The sequence below is a fragment of the Mustelus asterias genome, chromosome 16 (genome assembly GCF_964213995.1).
Source record: "Mustelus asterias chromosome 16, sMusAst1.hap1.1, whole genome shotgun sequence".
In the NCBI taxonomy this organism is placed as follows: Eukaryota; Metazoa; Chordata; class Chondrichthyes; order Carcharhiniformes; family Triakidae; genus Mustelus; species Mustelus asterias.
Window position 1 is genome coordinate 26,782,572 of NC_135816.1, and position 18,275 is coordinate 26,800,846.

Consider the following 18,275-nt stretch of genomic DNA (forward strand, 5'->3'; position numbering starts at 1 on the left):
CTATTATGTCTGACCTCATGGTGTAAAGTATAGTGCCATTTTGCATGATCCTGAAAAGTTTGTTGGGAGTCGTCATGTTGTGAGCGATGGACATTTTTCCATTTCTGAAAAAAGTGTCTGGAGTCCAAATTTTGCTGACCATTAAATTATTCAGTCTAAGGATTTCAATAGGCCCATCAAATTTCAGCCTCTTGTCAATCCAAGTTTGACGAAAAAAGACATCCATCGTATATTCCTGTAAAAGTATAAGATCACTTTAAAATGTTACACTGTAATACTGAAAAATGGTCACTGACCACTGATCCAGGACCACTAATACTCTGCCCGGTACAGGGCGGCAAGAGCTCTATGGATTTACTCAGTGTCAATAAGTACCCCTACTGTAAAAAAAAATCTGACTTTCAGGTGATTTGACTTGCTTAGAGATTTGCTTGGCCTGCGTAAAAAGACAAATGTTTCTTTCTCCAAGAGATTGCGGTAATGTGGAGCATTGATTATTGCCAAAAATGAAATGATCACCGAGACCATTGGCGACAGGGATTGTCAAACAGATTAAGGCGAATAATCTTCTTTAATTACATTTTGCCCAGATGCCAAAATAATAAAACCAGTACGAACGTGTCTACAGGCGGTAAAATTGGAAGTTAACGTCGATGGCCAAGTTTAGCATGAGTATGTTTGTTAAAAAAACAAAGGTTAATAGCATTAGTCAATCTTTTAATTTTCAGTATCATACCATTTCGACGTCAGACACAGGACCGAAACTTGTCACATATATGTCAGTTTTCACTTCAGTGACAGGACCTAGAAAAAACAAATCAGGTTTTTAAAAAATCATCTTGGGTTGCGCTTTTCTGAGTGCACGTTATCTTCATGTGTCACATGTGAAGGATATAGAATGCAATTTAGAATAAAACTCAAAGTTTGAGTGGCAATGGAAGGGCGGCATTGAGTTACACCATCATCGCGGTCCCTGCGAAAGTGTTACTATGGACCCATCTGCAGCAGAGTGTAAATATTTACGATTTGTTCAGACTTGAAATCGTAGCCATCAAGAAGTGCGCCATATAAGGGGTGAATATGGGTTTGAATCTGTTACAAGCTGAAGGGGGTGTGTGAAAAGAAAACAAAACATGATAGCTTGCCTCCAAACCCGGGTCGGAGCCTGTTGTCATATCCATCGAGGAGTCTATCGAGAATACGTGTGATGTTTTCCGAATGGACTCTTACTTCATTGTCTTGATTGGAAGAGCTATTTCTGAGTGTCTCCCCAATACTGCAAATGCAAATTAATATTGGAGGTCAAGGGCACCTTTGGTAATCAAAGAAGAAAGTGCCTGCCTTTGTTTTTTTTTGGTTTGGCTATCAACCTATTTAAACACGGCATTAAAAAAACGACATCGTATTAAAATGCGTGGGCAGAACATAAAAAGGATTCAACTAAGTAGAAATGTAAATAAGATAGACTCACCACCACAGTGCTGTGTAACAGACAAAAATCAGTAAACCCACGCGGCTGGTAGGCATTGCAAGCACAGATCTCATGTCAGCAGTAACCATTTGCATGTCCCATATTGTAAGCCTCCTCACTTTTGCCGTCATTGTGCCATTTCACGAAGAATAAAAGCAACGATAAAGGAACACTTTAGTACCTCAGTGCTGAGCCCTCTGCGCTCGGATGAGGCAATTTCCACTCTCCTTTTATTTCTCTGCTGCTGTCGAGGCTCAACTGAGTGGCTCAGTTTAAAACTAAAGAGTTTAACAGCCGGTCCGGGATGGCGAACATTGACAATAATCGAATACGGCATCATGGGAGATTAAAAGCAAGAAATCCACTGATACTTTTGGCAGGAATTAGCGAGGAGCCGTCAGGGATCCTGGCAGAGGCAATGGACACCCAGACGCGCGGGAGATTAGATTGCAAATTACGACATCTCTTCTGATGCTATATTTATTTTAAATATCCAGCAAATAGCTCAATGTCCTCCTCCTAATTTATCCGTGTTTTTTTTTTACATTGCCAGTCTTCGCGAATCCATCCGAGACTATCACAGGATTTCTCTGTCTCTATTCTCCCCCACTATCCTCCTCCCCTCTTCACACACACACATACACGCACATTTGCGATGGTTTGAGGGATTTAAGTGATAGGCTTTAGCTCTTTATCAGATATAATCTAGATAATCAGAATTGGTGGTGGTAGTGGTGGGGGGGGGGGGGGGGGGTGGGAGTGGGGGTTGCAGGAACGATTCTGTTCACTGCTACACGACTCAATCCTTGCGTTATTTAGTTATCCCCCCCCCCCCCAACCCAACCCCAGCTCCCCGTGTCAAACCTGTTGGTGAGCAGTTAAAACGTTGTCGGCGTTTAACTTCCTGATTTAACTCATAAGCAGCTATTTTTTTTTATCAATGAACGTGCTATCAAAAAAGCATTTTCTATTATCCATAGGTGAACCCACTTAACGGTCCCAGTTGCTATTATAGGTTATTAACCAATCTGATTAAGGTGGAGAAGAAACAACAGCACACGCTGGTTGGATAGAATTGACTGTTTATGTGCTGTAAATTAGAGAGAATTCTGTAAATCTTCGTTTAATGCAATGTCTGACTTGGGAATTTTTAATGTTTGAATAAAATATTAACGAACTTTAAAATCTGAATTAATACAGATAATTTTGTACATAAAGTGATGTATTTCACGGTTAGCTTTGGAAATTCAAGTTCGCAAATTTATAGGACAATTTTCAGGAAAGTGACTTGGGACATCTTCATCTTCTTCTCCCTGACCCCAACACCACCACACATAGTCTACCCTTACATGTTAGACTAAAATAACACTAATGGGTCACTCAACCAAATCTGTTTCCACAGTTGTGTAGTTCGCTGGTGTTACCTGAGCCAATACCAGATCAATTTACAATAAAGCTCCTGACGTTATATACACACTTGGCATGCTTCCCCAAGTCCCACATGCATTCATATACACTGAACATTGGAGAGAATAATGGAGTCTGGGAGAAGAAAATACCTCCTTTTGGAAGGGAGGCAACCTTCTTAATTCACGGAACGTCCATGTTTGCAGACTAACGTAAAATGATACATATCCTATCGCTGTAACCTTGCAAAGCAGGACAGCGAACAACCAATGTATTCTGCTTTGGTCTCACGTGATGACATTCAGCGTTGAATTCATGGTTGCTATAGTTTTTTTCGTCGAAGCAATGGGAACGAGTAGACGTTTTTTGTCTTTATACATGTGTATAGTTATGTCTCTGATCCTTCAACCTCTAAATCAAAAGCCAATGATTTTATAATGCCAACTTTCACGCTGATCTAAGTCATGGATTTAGCCATAATCTACCAGAATGACATTCTAGTACATAATGATATATAGTAACGTTTCTCCTTGCATAGTTCGCTCATGCTCCTTGTCGATGCCATTAAACCAGTAACAATGCAATACAAGGGAAGCGCGCTTTGAATCGATAGGGCTAGAAGTTGTGCGCAGGAAAAAAATTAACATTTAATTTCCATTCCGACCGTCAAGAATTCCTGCACTACACTAAGGCTGGGACAAAGACGTAATGCCATCCAGAATTACCGCCGTCTTTGGAAGCTGATATTCCAAGAGAAAATCGCGTAAAATGTTTTCAGTGTTTGTATTGACTGCTACAATGTTTGGGAGAAATAAAAACACGGAGTAGGGTTACAACACAAATCCTGTGTAGCGCTTTGCCTGGAATTGCGTGTACTTCGCATCTCGCTGAGGAAAGCTCGGACAGCGAATTGCGCCAATAATTTGTTACACTTCAAAGAATAATACTCCCATTGATAAACAGGAGGGTGAGGCATGTAATTTATAATTACCTCGTGTATTAAACGGCAAAGCCTCATCCAATAGGTAACTTGCCATACGAAAATATGTTGACAAGGGTCCACTTGCTAAAGTGGACAATGGCCAACATTGCAAGTGGACCATTGTCAGCATATTTTCTTCTTTTAGGTACATTAAATAAGTACATTAAAACGCGTTCCTCTCTCTGCACCTGCTGCCGAACCTGATGAATATTTTCCAACATTGTTCGTCTTGTTTCAGAATTCCGGCATCCACGATATTGTGTTGTATGTTACAAAGACTTTGGTGTGAACCTCGCCATTGGGTTAACTGAGGTAGAGTCACCAACATTCGGGACCGAGGATGACTAGCTGCCACTCAGGTTGGATTGGGGTTCTGAGATGGCTGATAAGTAGAATGCGTGAACAACAGACTCAGAATCACAGAATTGTTAGAGCGCAGAAGGCGGCTATTTGGCCCATCGGGTCTGCACTAGCTCTCCAAACGAGCATTATGGCTTAGTGTCATTCCCTTGTCTTTTCAGCATCCCTGCATGTTGTTTATATTCAAGTAGTCATCTAATGGCCTCTTGAATGCCTCAAATGAATCTGTCTCCACCAGACAATGCATTCCAGATGTGAACCATTTTGGCGTGATTTTTTTTCTCACATCACATCATGTCCACTATAACTCTCACCAGGTTTTACAGATGCACCATAGAAGCATTCTTTCCGGTTGTATCACAGCTTGGTATGGCTCCTGCTCTATCAAAGATTGCAAGAAACTACAAAGGGTCATGAACGAAGCCCAGTCCATCACTCAAACTAGCCTCCCCCCATTTACACTGTCTACACTTCGCACTGCCTCGGAAAAGCAGCCAGCATAATTAAGGACTTCATGCACCCCGGACATACACCCTTTCACCTTCTTCTGTCAGGAAAAAGATACAAAGTCTGAGGATATGTACTAACTGACTCAAGAACAGCTTCTTCTCTGCTGCCATCAGACTTTTGAATGGACCTACCTTGATCTTCCTCTCCACCCTAGCTATGGCTGTAACACTAAATTCTGCACCCTCTCCTTTCCTTCTCTGTAAACAGTATGCTTTGCCTGTATAGTGAGCAAGAAACAATACTTTTCACTGTATACCAAAACATGTGACAATAATAAGTCAAATCAAATTTGCTACTTTTGCAAATCACCTTAAACCTGTGCCATCTCATTCTTGATCCTTTTTTGAGGTGCGACAGTTTGTCCTTATTTAATCGGTCCAGTCCCCTCATGATTTTGACCATCTCGGTTAAATTTCCTCAGCCTTCATCTCTCCAAGGAGAACAATCTCAACCTCTCCAATCTACCCTCATAACTGGAGTTTCTAATCCCTGAATCCATTCCTGTAAACCTCTTCTTGCACTTTGTCCAATATGTTCATATCCTTCCTATAGTGTGACACCCAGAACTATACACAATGCTCAAGCTAATGTCTAACCAGAGTCTTGTATAAGTTCAGCATAACCTCCTTGCTTTTGTACTCTGTGCCCCTATTAATAAAGTCCAGAATACTATATACTTTAACTGCTCTCTCCACATGTGGGGCAGTTAATCTTGAGGAGTTGGTTAGAAAGATTATACAGTCCCACTGATACCTTGTCTTTACCTCTGTGCATTCCCAATGAAGTCTCTTGATGTATTTAGTGCCTTCCCCAATGAGCCTTCTATATTTGGTCAGTCACAAGCCAGGGATTTCTATGAGTCAGTGGGAATGTTTGACCTTTTCTTGGGTGCTTTGAGGGCATCCCTAAAGAGTTTCTGCTTTCCTTCTGAGTGTCTGCTGCTATGACCGAGTTCTGAGTAGAGAAGCTGCCTTATGAGTCAGGATCAGGCATACAAAACCAAATGCCCCACCCAGAAAGCTGTTTTTGAGTGAATTGTGCTAGAATTCTGGGCAAGTTGGATTGGACGAGGATGCTGCTTGTTTGGCCACTTTTCTTGTTACTGGATTTGAAAGATTTTGTGAAGGCACCACTAGTGGTACTTCTGCTTTCATGTGTCTGTTTTAGGATATGCAAGTCTCTAAATTATATAGGAACTCTGGGATCACTGCTGCCTGATAAGCAATGTCCTTAGTCTTGGGTTTGAGACCCTAGACCACACATACTCGTCTCATACTGAGCTGGCACATTGGAGGTGATGATGAATTTTCTCATCAGAACTTCTGAAGAAAAGACCTTGACTTGAAATGACAACTTTTTCTCTCCCCACAGATGCTGTCTGACCTGGTGAGTATTTCCAGCATTTCCTGTTTTTATTTCAGCTTCCCAGCATTCACAGTGTTTTCTTTTTGTGGTAGGAATTTGGAACTCTCTTCCAAAAACACCAGTTGGTGAGAGGTCAGTTGTTAATTTTAAATCTGAGTTTGATTGGCTTTAGTAACCAAAGGCATCAAGGAATTCCAGGTGAAAGCAGATATTTGAAGTTAGTTTTCAGATCCGCCGTGATCTCATTGAATGGCAAAACAGACTCTGGAGGGGCTATAACAGTAAACCCCTGTTCCTATTATGCAATGCGTCCTTGTAGTTTAAGCCTTTAAAACTCAGAATCATTCTGGTTACTTTACACTGTACCATCTTAAAAGCCAAGCACTTTCCACAGGTCTAGTGTCCAAATGATGTCTGACCAATCCTTATCATAGAATAGAATCATAGAATCTCAACATGCAGAAAGAGGCCATTCAGCCCATCGAATCTGCACCGACTCTCTGAAAGAGCATCTTACCCAGGCCCTCACCTCTGCCCTATCTCCGTAACCCCAAACATTTACCATTGCTAAATCCAACTAACCTATACACCTTTGGATACTAAGGGGGCATTTAGCTTGGCCAATCCACCTAACCTGCACACCTTCGGACTGCGGGAAGAAACCGGGGCACCCGGAGGAAACCCACACAGACATGGGGAGAACATACAAACTCCACATATAGTCACCCAAGGCTGGAATTGAACCTGGGTCCTTGGTGCTGTAAGGCAGCAGTGCTTGACTCTATGCCTCTGTGCCATCCCAGGGTTGCATAACTGAAGTATCACTTCTTTACTTCTGTATTTTTTTCTTTATTATTTTATAGGATATGAGTGTCACTGGAAAGGAGAGAATTTGTTGCCCATCCTGTATTTCCCATTTCAGAGGGCAGTAAGAGTCAACCTCTATAGATCTGGAGTCACATGTGGGCCAGACCATTGAGATAAAGGTCACATTCCATTAGTCTTTTACTATTTTTTTGTACATTTGCATTAGCTTTTATTGGTCTTTACAGATGCATGACATAAACTTTATTGGACCTAGTCTCTCATTAGAGAAAAATGTTACAATTTGTCTTTCTCAGATCCAAGTAAGTTTATTCATTAGTTACAAGTATGCTTACATTAACACTGCAATAAAGTTACTGTGAAAATCCCCTCTTGCCATACTCCAGCGCCTGTTCGAGAACACTGAGAGAGAAGTTAGCATGGCCAATGCACCTAACCAGCATGTCTTGCGGACTATGGGAGGAAACCGGAGCTCCCGGAGGAAACCTAGGCAGGCATGGGGAGAATGAGGAGACTTCGCACAAACAGTGATCCAAGCCGGGAATCGAACCTGAGTCTCTGGCTCTGTGAGGCAGCAGTGCTAACCACTGTGCCACCATGCCACCCCCCAATAGTGGATGACCTCACATTTTCTGGCATTGACTTAACCTGTTGTAGTTTTGCTCACTCTTGTGGTGGCATGGTGGCACAGTGGTTAGCACTGCTGCCTCACAGGGACATGGGTTCAATTCCCGGCTTGGGTCACTATCTGTGTGGACTTTGCACATTCTCACTGAGTCTGCGTGGGTTCCCTCCGGGTTCTCCGGTTTCCTCCCACAGGCTGAAAGACGTGCTGGTTAGGTGTATTGACTCGAACAGACGCTGGAGTATGGCAACTAGGGGAATTTCACTGTAACTTCATTGCGGTGTTAATGTAAGCCTTACTTGTAATTAATAAATAAGTAAATATATGTTTTTGTAAGGTTGTATTGACACCTACACAAATAACTCTGTCTCTCAACAGTGTGATCTGCAAACCGGGATACAACTCTATATTCAAGTCATTAATACATTCAAAGAAAATCTGAGGGCCCAGAACAATTTCAGATGGAATGCCAGTTGTCATATCCTCTCAATCAGAGAACATCCCCTTTATCCTTGTTCTCTGTCTACTTTCTCCAATTACCAAAACACGTATTTTCTTGCACTTCAATTTTTGCTAATAATCTCTTGTACGTTGACACAGGCACATCCCATGGCACTTTGTAATAATCTTGAATGGATGATGTATAATTTTACGAATGTTCTTAGCATATTTTTGCATGTGATAATCAAATAAATTGATAATAAAGTTATGACTTAATTATGTCATTTAGGCCTTTACAACTTAAATACTGGATATTAGGAAATATGTAAATTGCTGGTAATTTATCATCTCAGTGCTTAAAATCCTCTGTAAATGCACCCATTTCTTAGATTACAAACTGTTTAGAATTCACAAACCTTGCTTGTTTACAACTGAGATGTGAGAATTATGCAATGCTTGGTTAATCTGTTCATCAGTGATCCATCTTGTGCATGATCTTATTAGTCCAGTGTTTTCCTGAATTAAAAAAAAGCAAACTCACCTTCTGAGGAACAGAGTGCGAGAACCAATACACTATATATAACAAAATCTGGTCTACTTTCGAGTTATGAGGCGTTTTAAAGTATGAATAATTGAAAATGGTAACAATTGCTACCCATTTGCACAGAAAAGAAAAATGGTCAGACTGGGTCCTGAAACATGTAGTGACACATTGAATGGTCATGAGTTTATTGGGTTGTGTGCCATTCATAGGTGAGTATATCCAAGTGGGACAACTATTGGTTCTTCAACATCTTGGTTCTTCAACATCTTTAGCCAAGGTTCCCCCTTCCTGACCCAATATAAATTGCTAGGTATTTATTTAACTTTCTACTATTGGAGTTTTCTTCGCTGCATTGGTTTGCTGTAGACTAAATGATAGAGATTGATTGCCATGATTAGTCAACAAGTCATTATATAAGGCTACCAGGAAGATAGGAGGCAAACTAAATGCACCATTTTTCTTCTACTCTGGCAATTATTCGATTCAAATGTTAAGCAGTTAGGGCTTTAGCACAAAACTTGCGCTAATAATTTTGAAATATTTTGTAACCATGTTGCCGAGCACTGCAAAATGCTATGGTTCAGCTTACATAACAAGTTGTGGGATTCAGATGAGGAGAGCTCGCCTTAGAAAACACAAAATAACTGCTATGAATTTTTTAAAAAATCCCTATTCGATTCCTCGAACACCTCTTGAATAAAATCAGAATCAGCCACAACCACCTGTTGACGAAAGTAGGCGCAATATTGCAAAAACTGCCGTAAGAACTGATCAATTTGTGGCATCCTCATCTTGCTCATCAAGTGCACCTTGTAATTTTTTTATAGACCTCAAGGGTTGCAAATTTTGCTTGGATGGGGGCAGCTCGAAGTTTTCCCACTTTCAAAGTTACATCAAGGCACTGCATTCCCTGAATCCAGTTCTTCCAAAAAGGCAATTGTCATTGAAGACTGGAATTTGTTCCAAAATTTAAAAAAAAACTTCACTTCAATCGGGGTTCAGATCCTTGTGGATAATTTTTAATTCATCGGTCCCAGCGCAGGTGCTCATAACGCAAAACACCACACACATACACAAAATGAAACGTTTTGCTTCCGAGAGAAGAAAACGGGCTGTACTTCCCAAGCTAAGGGGGCGGGAAAGGGGTCATTGCAAATCTTTTGGGTGAAGTGTTGAAAGACGCCTCATATACAGTGGCATCCCTGTGGACGACGTGAAAATCTCACGCGTGTGCATGGTGCATTTTAAAAAGGATGCTGCATTTCCCCGTGAAATTGTGCCTCTGACAGCCAGTGCAGAGGGCAGCTTTCATGTGAAGCCAGCGTGTGCCCCTGCGACTCGGCTCCGTGCCCCCTCCCGGTGAGGGAGACAGACAGAGTGAGCGAGAGCTGAGGAAATCCCCCCCCCTCCCCTTCAAGCCCGCTCCCCACGTGACCCGGCGTCCGTTAAGAGTTTGAAAAAAAAAGCCGTTGGGCTCGAGCTTCATGCAGGGTCCACGCGCTCGCTGCGGTCTAACGGTTCAGCCCCGCGTGCAGGAGACAACCCATTCAGAGCCTCAACCCGACACACACACACAACCACCTCAGCTCGGGGTCCTTTTCCCACATGCAAATAAAAAAAATAAATGTTTATTCTTAAAATACCCCCCCCACCCCTCCCCTCCCTCCCAACCACATCCAGAAGGGAGAGGCGATGAACGTGTCCCTGCGTGGTCACGAATATTAATGTACCAGGCGGAAGCTGGCAGGCTCCCATCTCAGTGGGGTTATTTTTTTTTCCTCCTTTATTATTTTTACAAAGAAGGCCGTGCGTGCGTTTACTGACTGCACATCTCTGAGAATTAACCGAATTTCCTTTATTATTTTTGGTTTGGATATCTTGTCCCCCCCCCCCCTTCCCCCTTCTGTGGGAATGACGAGTCGGCTGAGAGAGGAGGATAGCGATTGCTAAAACAAGAAGCACCATGCGCCAAGATTTTTGGAAGAGGCGAGCGCACGGTCGTCCTTCCTCCCCGGCATTTTCGGATGCTTTAGCGGTCAGCATTTAAAAAAAGAGGGAAGAAGAAGAAACAAAATTACACAGAGAGAGAGAGAGGAGAAAACAGACGGTTGCTTCGAAAGAACAGCCACAGACATCTTGTTTCCCCCCCCCTTCCCCTTCCTCCCTTTTCCCGCCCGTACCCTCACCCCTTTCCCCTCCACCGTCACCCTCCCCCTTTTACCCCCATCCCTGCATCTATTATATATATATATTTATATCATTTTTTTTTGCAAAGTGAAGCTGCTTCCTCTGCCTTTTGATGTTGTGAGTGAAGAGTGTGCGCAGGCGCCCCCCACCTTGGAATTACTGCACTGGTCAGAATAAGTTGGATCCTGTGTGTGTGTCTCTCTCTCTGTGTGTGTGTGTGTGTGTGTGTCTCTCCCTCTTCTGCTGCCTTGGCTTGGGGGAGGGAAAATAAAAACACACACACCCCGCAATCATCTCGAAAACTTAGGGATGCTGAGAGTTCGGAAAAGGGGCTACTTTAGGGCTTTCTCGTTCCCCTTGCTAGTGGCGATGGTCTGTGCACAAAGGTAAGCCATAGCGCCGGGCAGCTGGAGGTGTCTCTCTCTCTCTTTCTCTCTGCATCTCTTCACATTTTTCAAATGCCACATTTACCTTTAGAGAAACAACATTCTCAATCAACTCTTCTCTTTTCCCCCCCCATTCTCCCTCTCTCTCTAGTGTCAATGACCCCAGTAATATGTCATTGGTGAAGGAGACCGTTGACAGACTGCTGAAGGGCTATGACATCCGTCTGAGGCCAGATTTTGGAGGTAATTTGATTTAAATGTTAACGTGATTCCCCCCCCTTTATTCCTTGCCTTGTTTCTCCTCTTCTCGGCCACTGTATGTGTGTGTGTGTGTGTGTGTCTGACGGCTCTGCCAATGATTTAAAAGTTAAAATCATCTCAAGTTGACTGAATTCCATCCACACTTTCGCCAGTATCATCTTCCTAATGGATCTTTTTTTGTTGTTGTGTGTGTATGTGTGTGTGTGTTTGTTTTTGATGCCAGTTCCATAAGTTGTGCTCTTAAGTTGTTCCAGCCCCGTGCCGGTAAATAAGACGTTGTATTTTATTGTTTGTTAAAAGGGGCTCCAAAATAATTATTTAACAGGCGAGCGGACGGTCCTGCCACATATTCGCCCCAAAGCACATTCAGCTAATTATTTTAGTGTTAATATAGATGGAATGAAACGTGCTAACCAGCAGCATTTTCATTTAACTGTCTCTTTTGAACTGTGTGGTTATCTAATTATTTTCCCCTCTCTCAAAAAAATCGGCATAGTAAAATAGGACATCAGATGCCGGTCACATACTGTACAGTAAATGTTGCATGGAAAGGGTTGTTGGTGGGTTTTGTCAAATGTGTTGCAATAAATATGATTTTTAAGCTCCTTAAATGGGAGGGGGGGGGCATGTTAACTACTTATCGTGTTATAAAACGATCTTGGTCTCTGCTAAGCTACACCAAAGAGTTAAATTTAAGAGATCACATTGCGGGCGATCTTGTTTGTCTGCAGGTGACCCTGTGCGTGTTGGCATGAACATAGACATTGCCAGTATAGACATGGTTTCTGAAGTCAATATGGTGAGTACACCCGTGTCCTCCAGCAAAACCATCTCCACGGTGCCTTTGATTTGCGGAAATAGTGTGATAAGTTTGCACTCAGTAAGTGATGGTTTTCGGTAGCCCATACACCGAAACCCTGCGTGTGCACACATTCATTGACATCAAACTCATTTCCTTCACGCTGCCTGCATTGGATCGGAATATTTGCCACGTACGTTTGGCGAGTGATGTGAATTTTATGAGCAAAACACAAAGCCCTAGCCAGTTTGTGGTGGTGGTGGTGAGGGGGGGGGGGGGGGGGTGGATATTGGAATGCCTGTGCATTAGGCATTGGTTTGAAGTACTGAGCAGAGAGGAATTGTAAGCAACCTTTAGTCAAGGTAGTGCACTGGAGGGAGTTTGTTACTTCGTGCAATAGCGTCCCCTGCTGATTTTTACACTTAGCACAATGAATCCAGGCTCCAATTTACACTCGAGCTGCTTGAAGACTATTGAAATCCAGCATTTGATCTGGCTTAAACGTCTTTATCCAAAGGGATAAATAAACACACATACACATATGTGTGTTGAACTTACCTGTTTTTCTTTGCTGAGGGGTGGAGTTAATAGTATCGTTTGACAGGGCCACGCGTCCGTGCTTTTCAATTTTAATTCCGATGCATATTGGATATATCGGCCTTATTGGAGTGCATGAGAAGGAGGTTGTCATTCCAACTCATTTCAAATGCACAACACCCAATGCTTACAAACTTGTTATTCGACAGAGGAGTTCCCCCACACTCATCGCTACCTCAAGGTCACCAGATGTTGTAGATGAAACTCGGGTAGCTTCGCGTGTTATCTCGCATGAACTACTGGTACTGATGCTTCTGTGTGCCAGATCTACTAATCACGCCCTGATTGTGTCAGTTCTGTCATAGATTACTCCCGGTATCTTTTATCATTTTAGATTTACAGCAGATCAAAGAATCTGATAGAAAGTAAAAAAAAGTAACCGAACTGGATATAATGGAAGTCGGGTCATTTTCTGAATCGGTTTGAAATCTCTGACTGTGCTTTCTGTCTTGCGAACGCGGTGGCGGAATTTTGTTGCATACAATTTATAATAAATCATGACCTACCTTATACCAAACTCTAATTTTAACTGTGGCCAGGATAAGGATTCCAATACTGTTTAGACATAATTTAAAATGCAGTAACAATAAATAACAGCTAAGTAAAGATTGTGCACAACACTTTTAATATAACATGTTGTTGTCTCTTTAGGAAAGCATAATTTATGAAGTTTTATAGGGCAGTTATATAGGCCACATTATAATGACCTCTGGCACTGCCATCTAGTGTTACAATATCATCAGGTATTCCACGAAGGTTAGTAGCAGCTGTTGAAAATCAGGGCAGTCAACAGGAAGAATAATTAAGCTAGCAGTTTGTTCTTGCAGATTTACCTATTAAATAGGTTGCAATATTGTCCTTTTTTAGTAAGCATTTTAGCCTAAAGTATGTTGGTTACAAATGAAAAAACGATCACTGTTGGATGCAACTTCCATTACACCTCTTCATTCTATTATTCAAAACTGGTTTTTAGTTTATTTTCTAATGTTTTCTCCCTAGCCAGTTAAACTAACAGCTAATATTTGATTAGGTATAATTTGATTTTTTTTTCATGCAGCCTTTGTTATCCTACGTAGAATCACTGAGCAATACATTTTTTAAAAAGTAAACAGATGCTGCTGGTGGGCTAGTCTGATTTGTAACACATTGTGAATGCAAAATTGTGAACCCATATAACATCTTGTACATCTCAACTGTTATCTTAATGCTGAAGTTTTGCTTCAGACTATTCAGAGTTTTTAAAAAATGGCTGTTTTTGTAGCCAGGCAGGACATACAGGTGGATTTCTTGTGATTTATAACAAATATTATGAAACTGGCAATTTGGGTAACAACTTGTTTACTTATCAGGTACTTCTAAGGTGGAATTTATATAAAACAATTTGGTTCTTTAAAAATGGAAAAGTTTGGTTTATTGACCCAGTAGATAAAAAGTGTAAGTACTGATTATGTTGCTAATTGAAAACATGCTTTCTTCCAGCATTTGCTGAGAAAAAATATCAACTTTGTTTAGTAAACATATGTGTAAACTCGCTCATTTCCAGCATTTGCTTAGAGAGAAAAGATCCATTTGTTTAGTAAACAGATGTGTAAATTTACTCTCCAAAGTCTCACTTAAAAATATCAACTGATATTGATTAAAAAGGAGAAAAATGACAGCTTCTAAGTGCCTGGAGGGTGTATCAAACACTTGTACAAACAACTTGCAGGGAATTAAACTAAAGTTGTGAGATCTATTAATCTTTTCTCTTAATCTTTTACTCTTTACTTGTTGCTGAGATACTTTGCCTTGGTTGATTTTTGGCAAGTTTGTAATTGAATAGTCACACCTCTTGAATCACCATTGGATCATTATTCTGATACTGTCATGTCCTTCCTATAATTATGCTTTATTGGAGCTGATTTAATAGTTTGTGCTTGCATATATGATTGAAATTATGGAAATAGTAGTTGGTCGCCTCAAGTTACCTCCAGCTAACATGTTTTCCAAATTATTTTCTTTGTTGGACAATGTTTATCATGTTATTCCTAGAGTATTCAGACAACTTTATTTTTCTTTTTGGACCAGAATATATTGCAACATTTCAGTTCTGACCTTAAGTTTATTTCACCATCATCTCACGTTATTTTACATTCAGGGTACATCAATTTCTGCATGATACAATGAAGACAGATCTAGATTCTCGACCACTGGAAATTTGTTTAACTTTCAAATTTATTTATTTTGACTGGTGACACAGCATATTTCTCAGTAAATAAGAATGTTTCCCCTTCATTTTTTTAATGCATTGCACAATTTACTTTCATGCTTGTCGCGTGAGATTAAAAATAAATTATAGGTTGCCAAAGCATGAATACATTGAGATTGCATAAGTAAATATTTTGATAAGTCGAAGAAAAATCTGCAATGCTGAAAATCTGATACACAACCAAAAATTCCGGAAATAAGCAACAAGGGGTGAAGGCATTCCAAACCAATAGCCCAATTTTGACTGACAGCAAATGAACAACCCATCTTTATGCCATGCAACATTTCTTTTAATATAAAATCAAATGGACTGTAAAGTGAAATGCTAATTCACCACTGTCCATTTTGCACTACAGGCAAGTTAAATTTCTACCCTCACTTTTTCAAAAACAGAAAAATAATTCTGTACCTGTATTTGGAAAGTTTTGAGATGGTAGTGGACTTGTATTTCTATTTTATATCAGATATGTTTCAGAATATGTATTTCAGAATTGCAGATCTTTATACCAATTTTCTGAGGATTTAAAATACTGCTGAGGCATTAAATTAAGGTATAATGCAATGGTGGATATAACATAGAGCATACTGTTGGTGAAATTAGTAGAAAAATTCTTAATGTACTGAGTCCTCTTGTATTTTAATGCAAGTGCTAATTCATGCCCATTAAAATATTGGGCACAGAAATGTCATACTGGTGCATTGTGTTTGTCAACTAATATCAGCAATGGTAATTTTGACTTTTATACTTGAAAAGATAGTTGAAAATGAATATTACAGCTTGATTGAAAAGTTGAGATAATGTCAACCGCAGTTGTGAAGCTTGTTGTTAGTTCAGTGTATCATTTGAATCCAAACAAAGCTTAGTCTTCTACATTTTCATTGTTTTTGTTTTAATAAATAAATCAAAAATTGCATTAAAGACTGAGGGAAGTTATGATATTGCTATCACAGAGTAAATTTATTTAATGACCCATAAATGTCTTGATTATTGGGGATTAAGAGCCTTGTCTACATTACAGATAAGTTTATATCCCCTGAGGAAAGGGTGGTAATAATATCACTCATTACTGATCAGTGTCACCATTCTGAATTAAGCACCTGCTGTTACATTACAGACGAAGTTGTAGGAATCTTTAAAATGCAAGTAAATGTCTTGATTTATACAGTTTTTTTTCGAGGCCTGTTCTATAATGAGTGACTGTTGATCTGTGACAAGAATGTCATCAATAGATTTTAGTCATATCACGAATTTAGCAGTAATGTGCTTTGAATTTTTTAAAACAATAAGTCAGTTTAATATTTTCAATTGTTAAATTCTGCTGAAGCAATATAATGCTGTTCTGTGGAATGTTTTCTGTGCGCTGACACTGTCATATGACTCACTTTATGTCATACTGAGATAAGATTTGAGGTGCGGACTGTACTAAAGTATCAGAAACCTGGAACTGTATAACTCTGGTGCAAATTTTTTTATTTATTTATCCAATTCAATCAAATCAAGTCCAATTCAGAATCTCAACAAGTGAGACATTCCCGATCCAAGCTGACAAGACAGGGCTCTCACCTCCTGTCTTGGGCTTGATCTACATGATCCAAGCTGATTGGAGTAGGCATTGCACCTCCTCCAAGGCTTGATGTCATTTGCATCTTAGCCAAAAGGCCGAAATGCCGCTTTTAAAAATTGCTTCAAATGAAGCTAAAATGTAACCTAATGACTTCAAGTACAGCATGTCGATACTACACTTGATCTTAGCCAAAGGGCCGAGAAGCGATTATTCTTGGGAGGTAATACTTTTAGATTAATGTGAGGTGTGCACTTTATAAGTTTTATTAGTTGTTGATTTCATCCTCTGGACTTACATGCAGAGCAAACTGAGATCTTAATCTTCTGTGTAAACAGAATGACATTTGGAGGCATTCTTGTGGGAAGGAATTGTATTGCATTGTGGGTTGAAAGGTTTTATAGGATCATAGAAACTTAATCTAGATCTAGAATCATACAGTGTAGAAGGAGGCCATTTGGCCCATCAGGTCCGCACTGACCACAATCTCACCTAGGCCCTACCTGCATGTATTTACCCTAGCTAGTCCCCTCGACACTAAGGGTCAATTAGAAATGGCCAATCCACCTAACCCGCACATCTTTGGACTGTAGGAGGAAACCGGAGCACCCAGAGGAAATCCATGCAGACATGGGGAGAGCGTGGAAACTCCACACACAGTGACTCAAGCCAGGAATTGAACCTGGGTCCCTGGCGCTATGAGGCAGCAGTGCTAACCACTGTGCCATCGTGCCGCCCAGGCAGAGAAGATGGCCATTTAGCTATTGTGTCTATGCTAGCCATAAAAGAGCAATACAGTCTTATCCCATTTTTGAGCCCTTGGTCCATAGCCTTGTAGGATACAATACTTCATGTACATAGCAAAATAATTTTTAAATGCAGTGGGGTTTCCTGCCTCTACCACTCTTTCATGCAATGAGTTCCAGACCTCGAGCACCTATGTAAAAAAAAAATTCCCAATTGTCCTCGACTTCTGCCATAAATAATTTATATCTGTGCCCTGGTCATTGACCTCTGCTGAGAGAAATAGAATGGATAGGATGGTCCTCCCTTAGATCCGTTATAGTTTTGTATGGTTCAATTAATTGTTCCCTCAGTCTCCTCTGTTCCAAAGAAAACAACCCTAGCAAAAAATGTCCAATCTAGGCAACATCCATATAAATATTCTCTGAGACCTCTCGAGTGCGATCACATCCTTCCTGTAATATGGGGACTAGAGCTGTGCTCTGCACTGTAGCTTTGGCTTAACTAGTGTTTTGTATGGTTCCTGCATGACAGCACTGCTCCCCCCGCCACACACACATGCACACACACACACCACCCCTGGCCTATGTCTCAGCTAATAATGGAAACCATGCCATTTGTCTTCTTAACGACCTTACCCGTTCTACCACCTTTGGGCCTGTAAACATTTACTCCAAGGTTACTGTATGTAAATCAGCATCCAATTATTTATTTTGTGTTCCTTTGCCTTATTTGCCTTATTTGCTCTTTCCCAATGTTATTAATTCTCAATTTTCTGGCTTGAGTGCCATTTGCCACTTTTCTGCTCACCTTAGCACTCCATTGATACCCTTCTTCAGTGTAAATCTTTCTTCCTGATGATCAATCATATTGTCAATTGTTTGTATCATCTGCATACATTTTAATTATGTCCCCTCCAATTTAAATCTCAATTGGGCACATGTACAAAAAAAAGCAAGCAT

At 40.6% G+C, this 18,275-nt stretch overlaps 2 protein-coding genes and 1 non-coding gene across 5 annotated transcripts in view; 1 reads left to right on the forward strand and 2 right to left on the reverse strand.

The window, feature by feature from the left end:
* Positions 1-1,239, reverse strand: part of LOC144505465 (gamma-aminobutyric acid receptor subunit alpha-6-like) — a 48,739-nt gene extending 47,500 nt beyond the window's left edge. The window contains exons 1-3 of the mRNA XM_078231572.1: positions 1,146-1,239; positions 737-804; positions 15-235 (exon numbers count right to left, since the gene is read on the reverse strand). Coding sequence (XP_078087698.1) covers positions 15-235; positions 737-739 — 224 coding nt within the window. The 5' untranslated portion in view covers positions 740-804; positions 1,146-1,239. The remainder of the gene's footprint in view (positions 1-14; positions 236-736; positions 805-1,145) is intronic.
* Positions 1,240-11,026: 9,787 nt separating this feature from the next.
* Positions 11,027-18,275, forward strand: part of LOC144505467 (gamma-aminobutyric acid receptor subunit beta-2) — a 240,101-nt gene continuing 232,852 nt past the window's right edge. For all 3 annotated transcript variants that reach the window (XM_078231575.1, XM_078231577.1, XM_078231576.1), the window contains exons 1-3: positions 11,027-11,103; positions 11,255-11,346; positions 12,096-12,163. In XM_078231575.1, coding sequence (XP_078087701.1) covers positions 11,027-11,103; positions 11,255-11,346; positions 12,096-12,163 — 237 coding nt within the window. The remainder of the gene's footprint in view (positions 11,104-11,254; positions 11,347-12,095; positions 12,164-18,275) is intronic.
* On the reverse strand, positions 16,594-16,780 carry LOC144505692 (U2 spliceosomal RNA). The gene has a single exon (XR_013499841.1). It is a non-coding gene; the product is annotated as a U2 spliceosomal RNA (small nuclear RNA).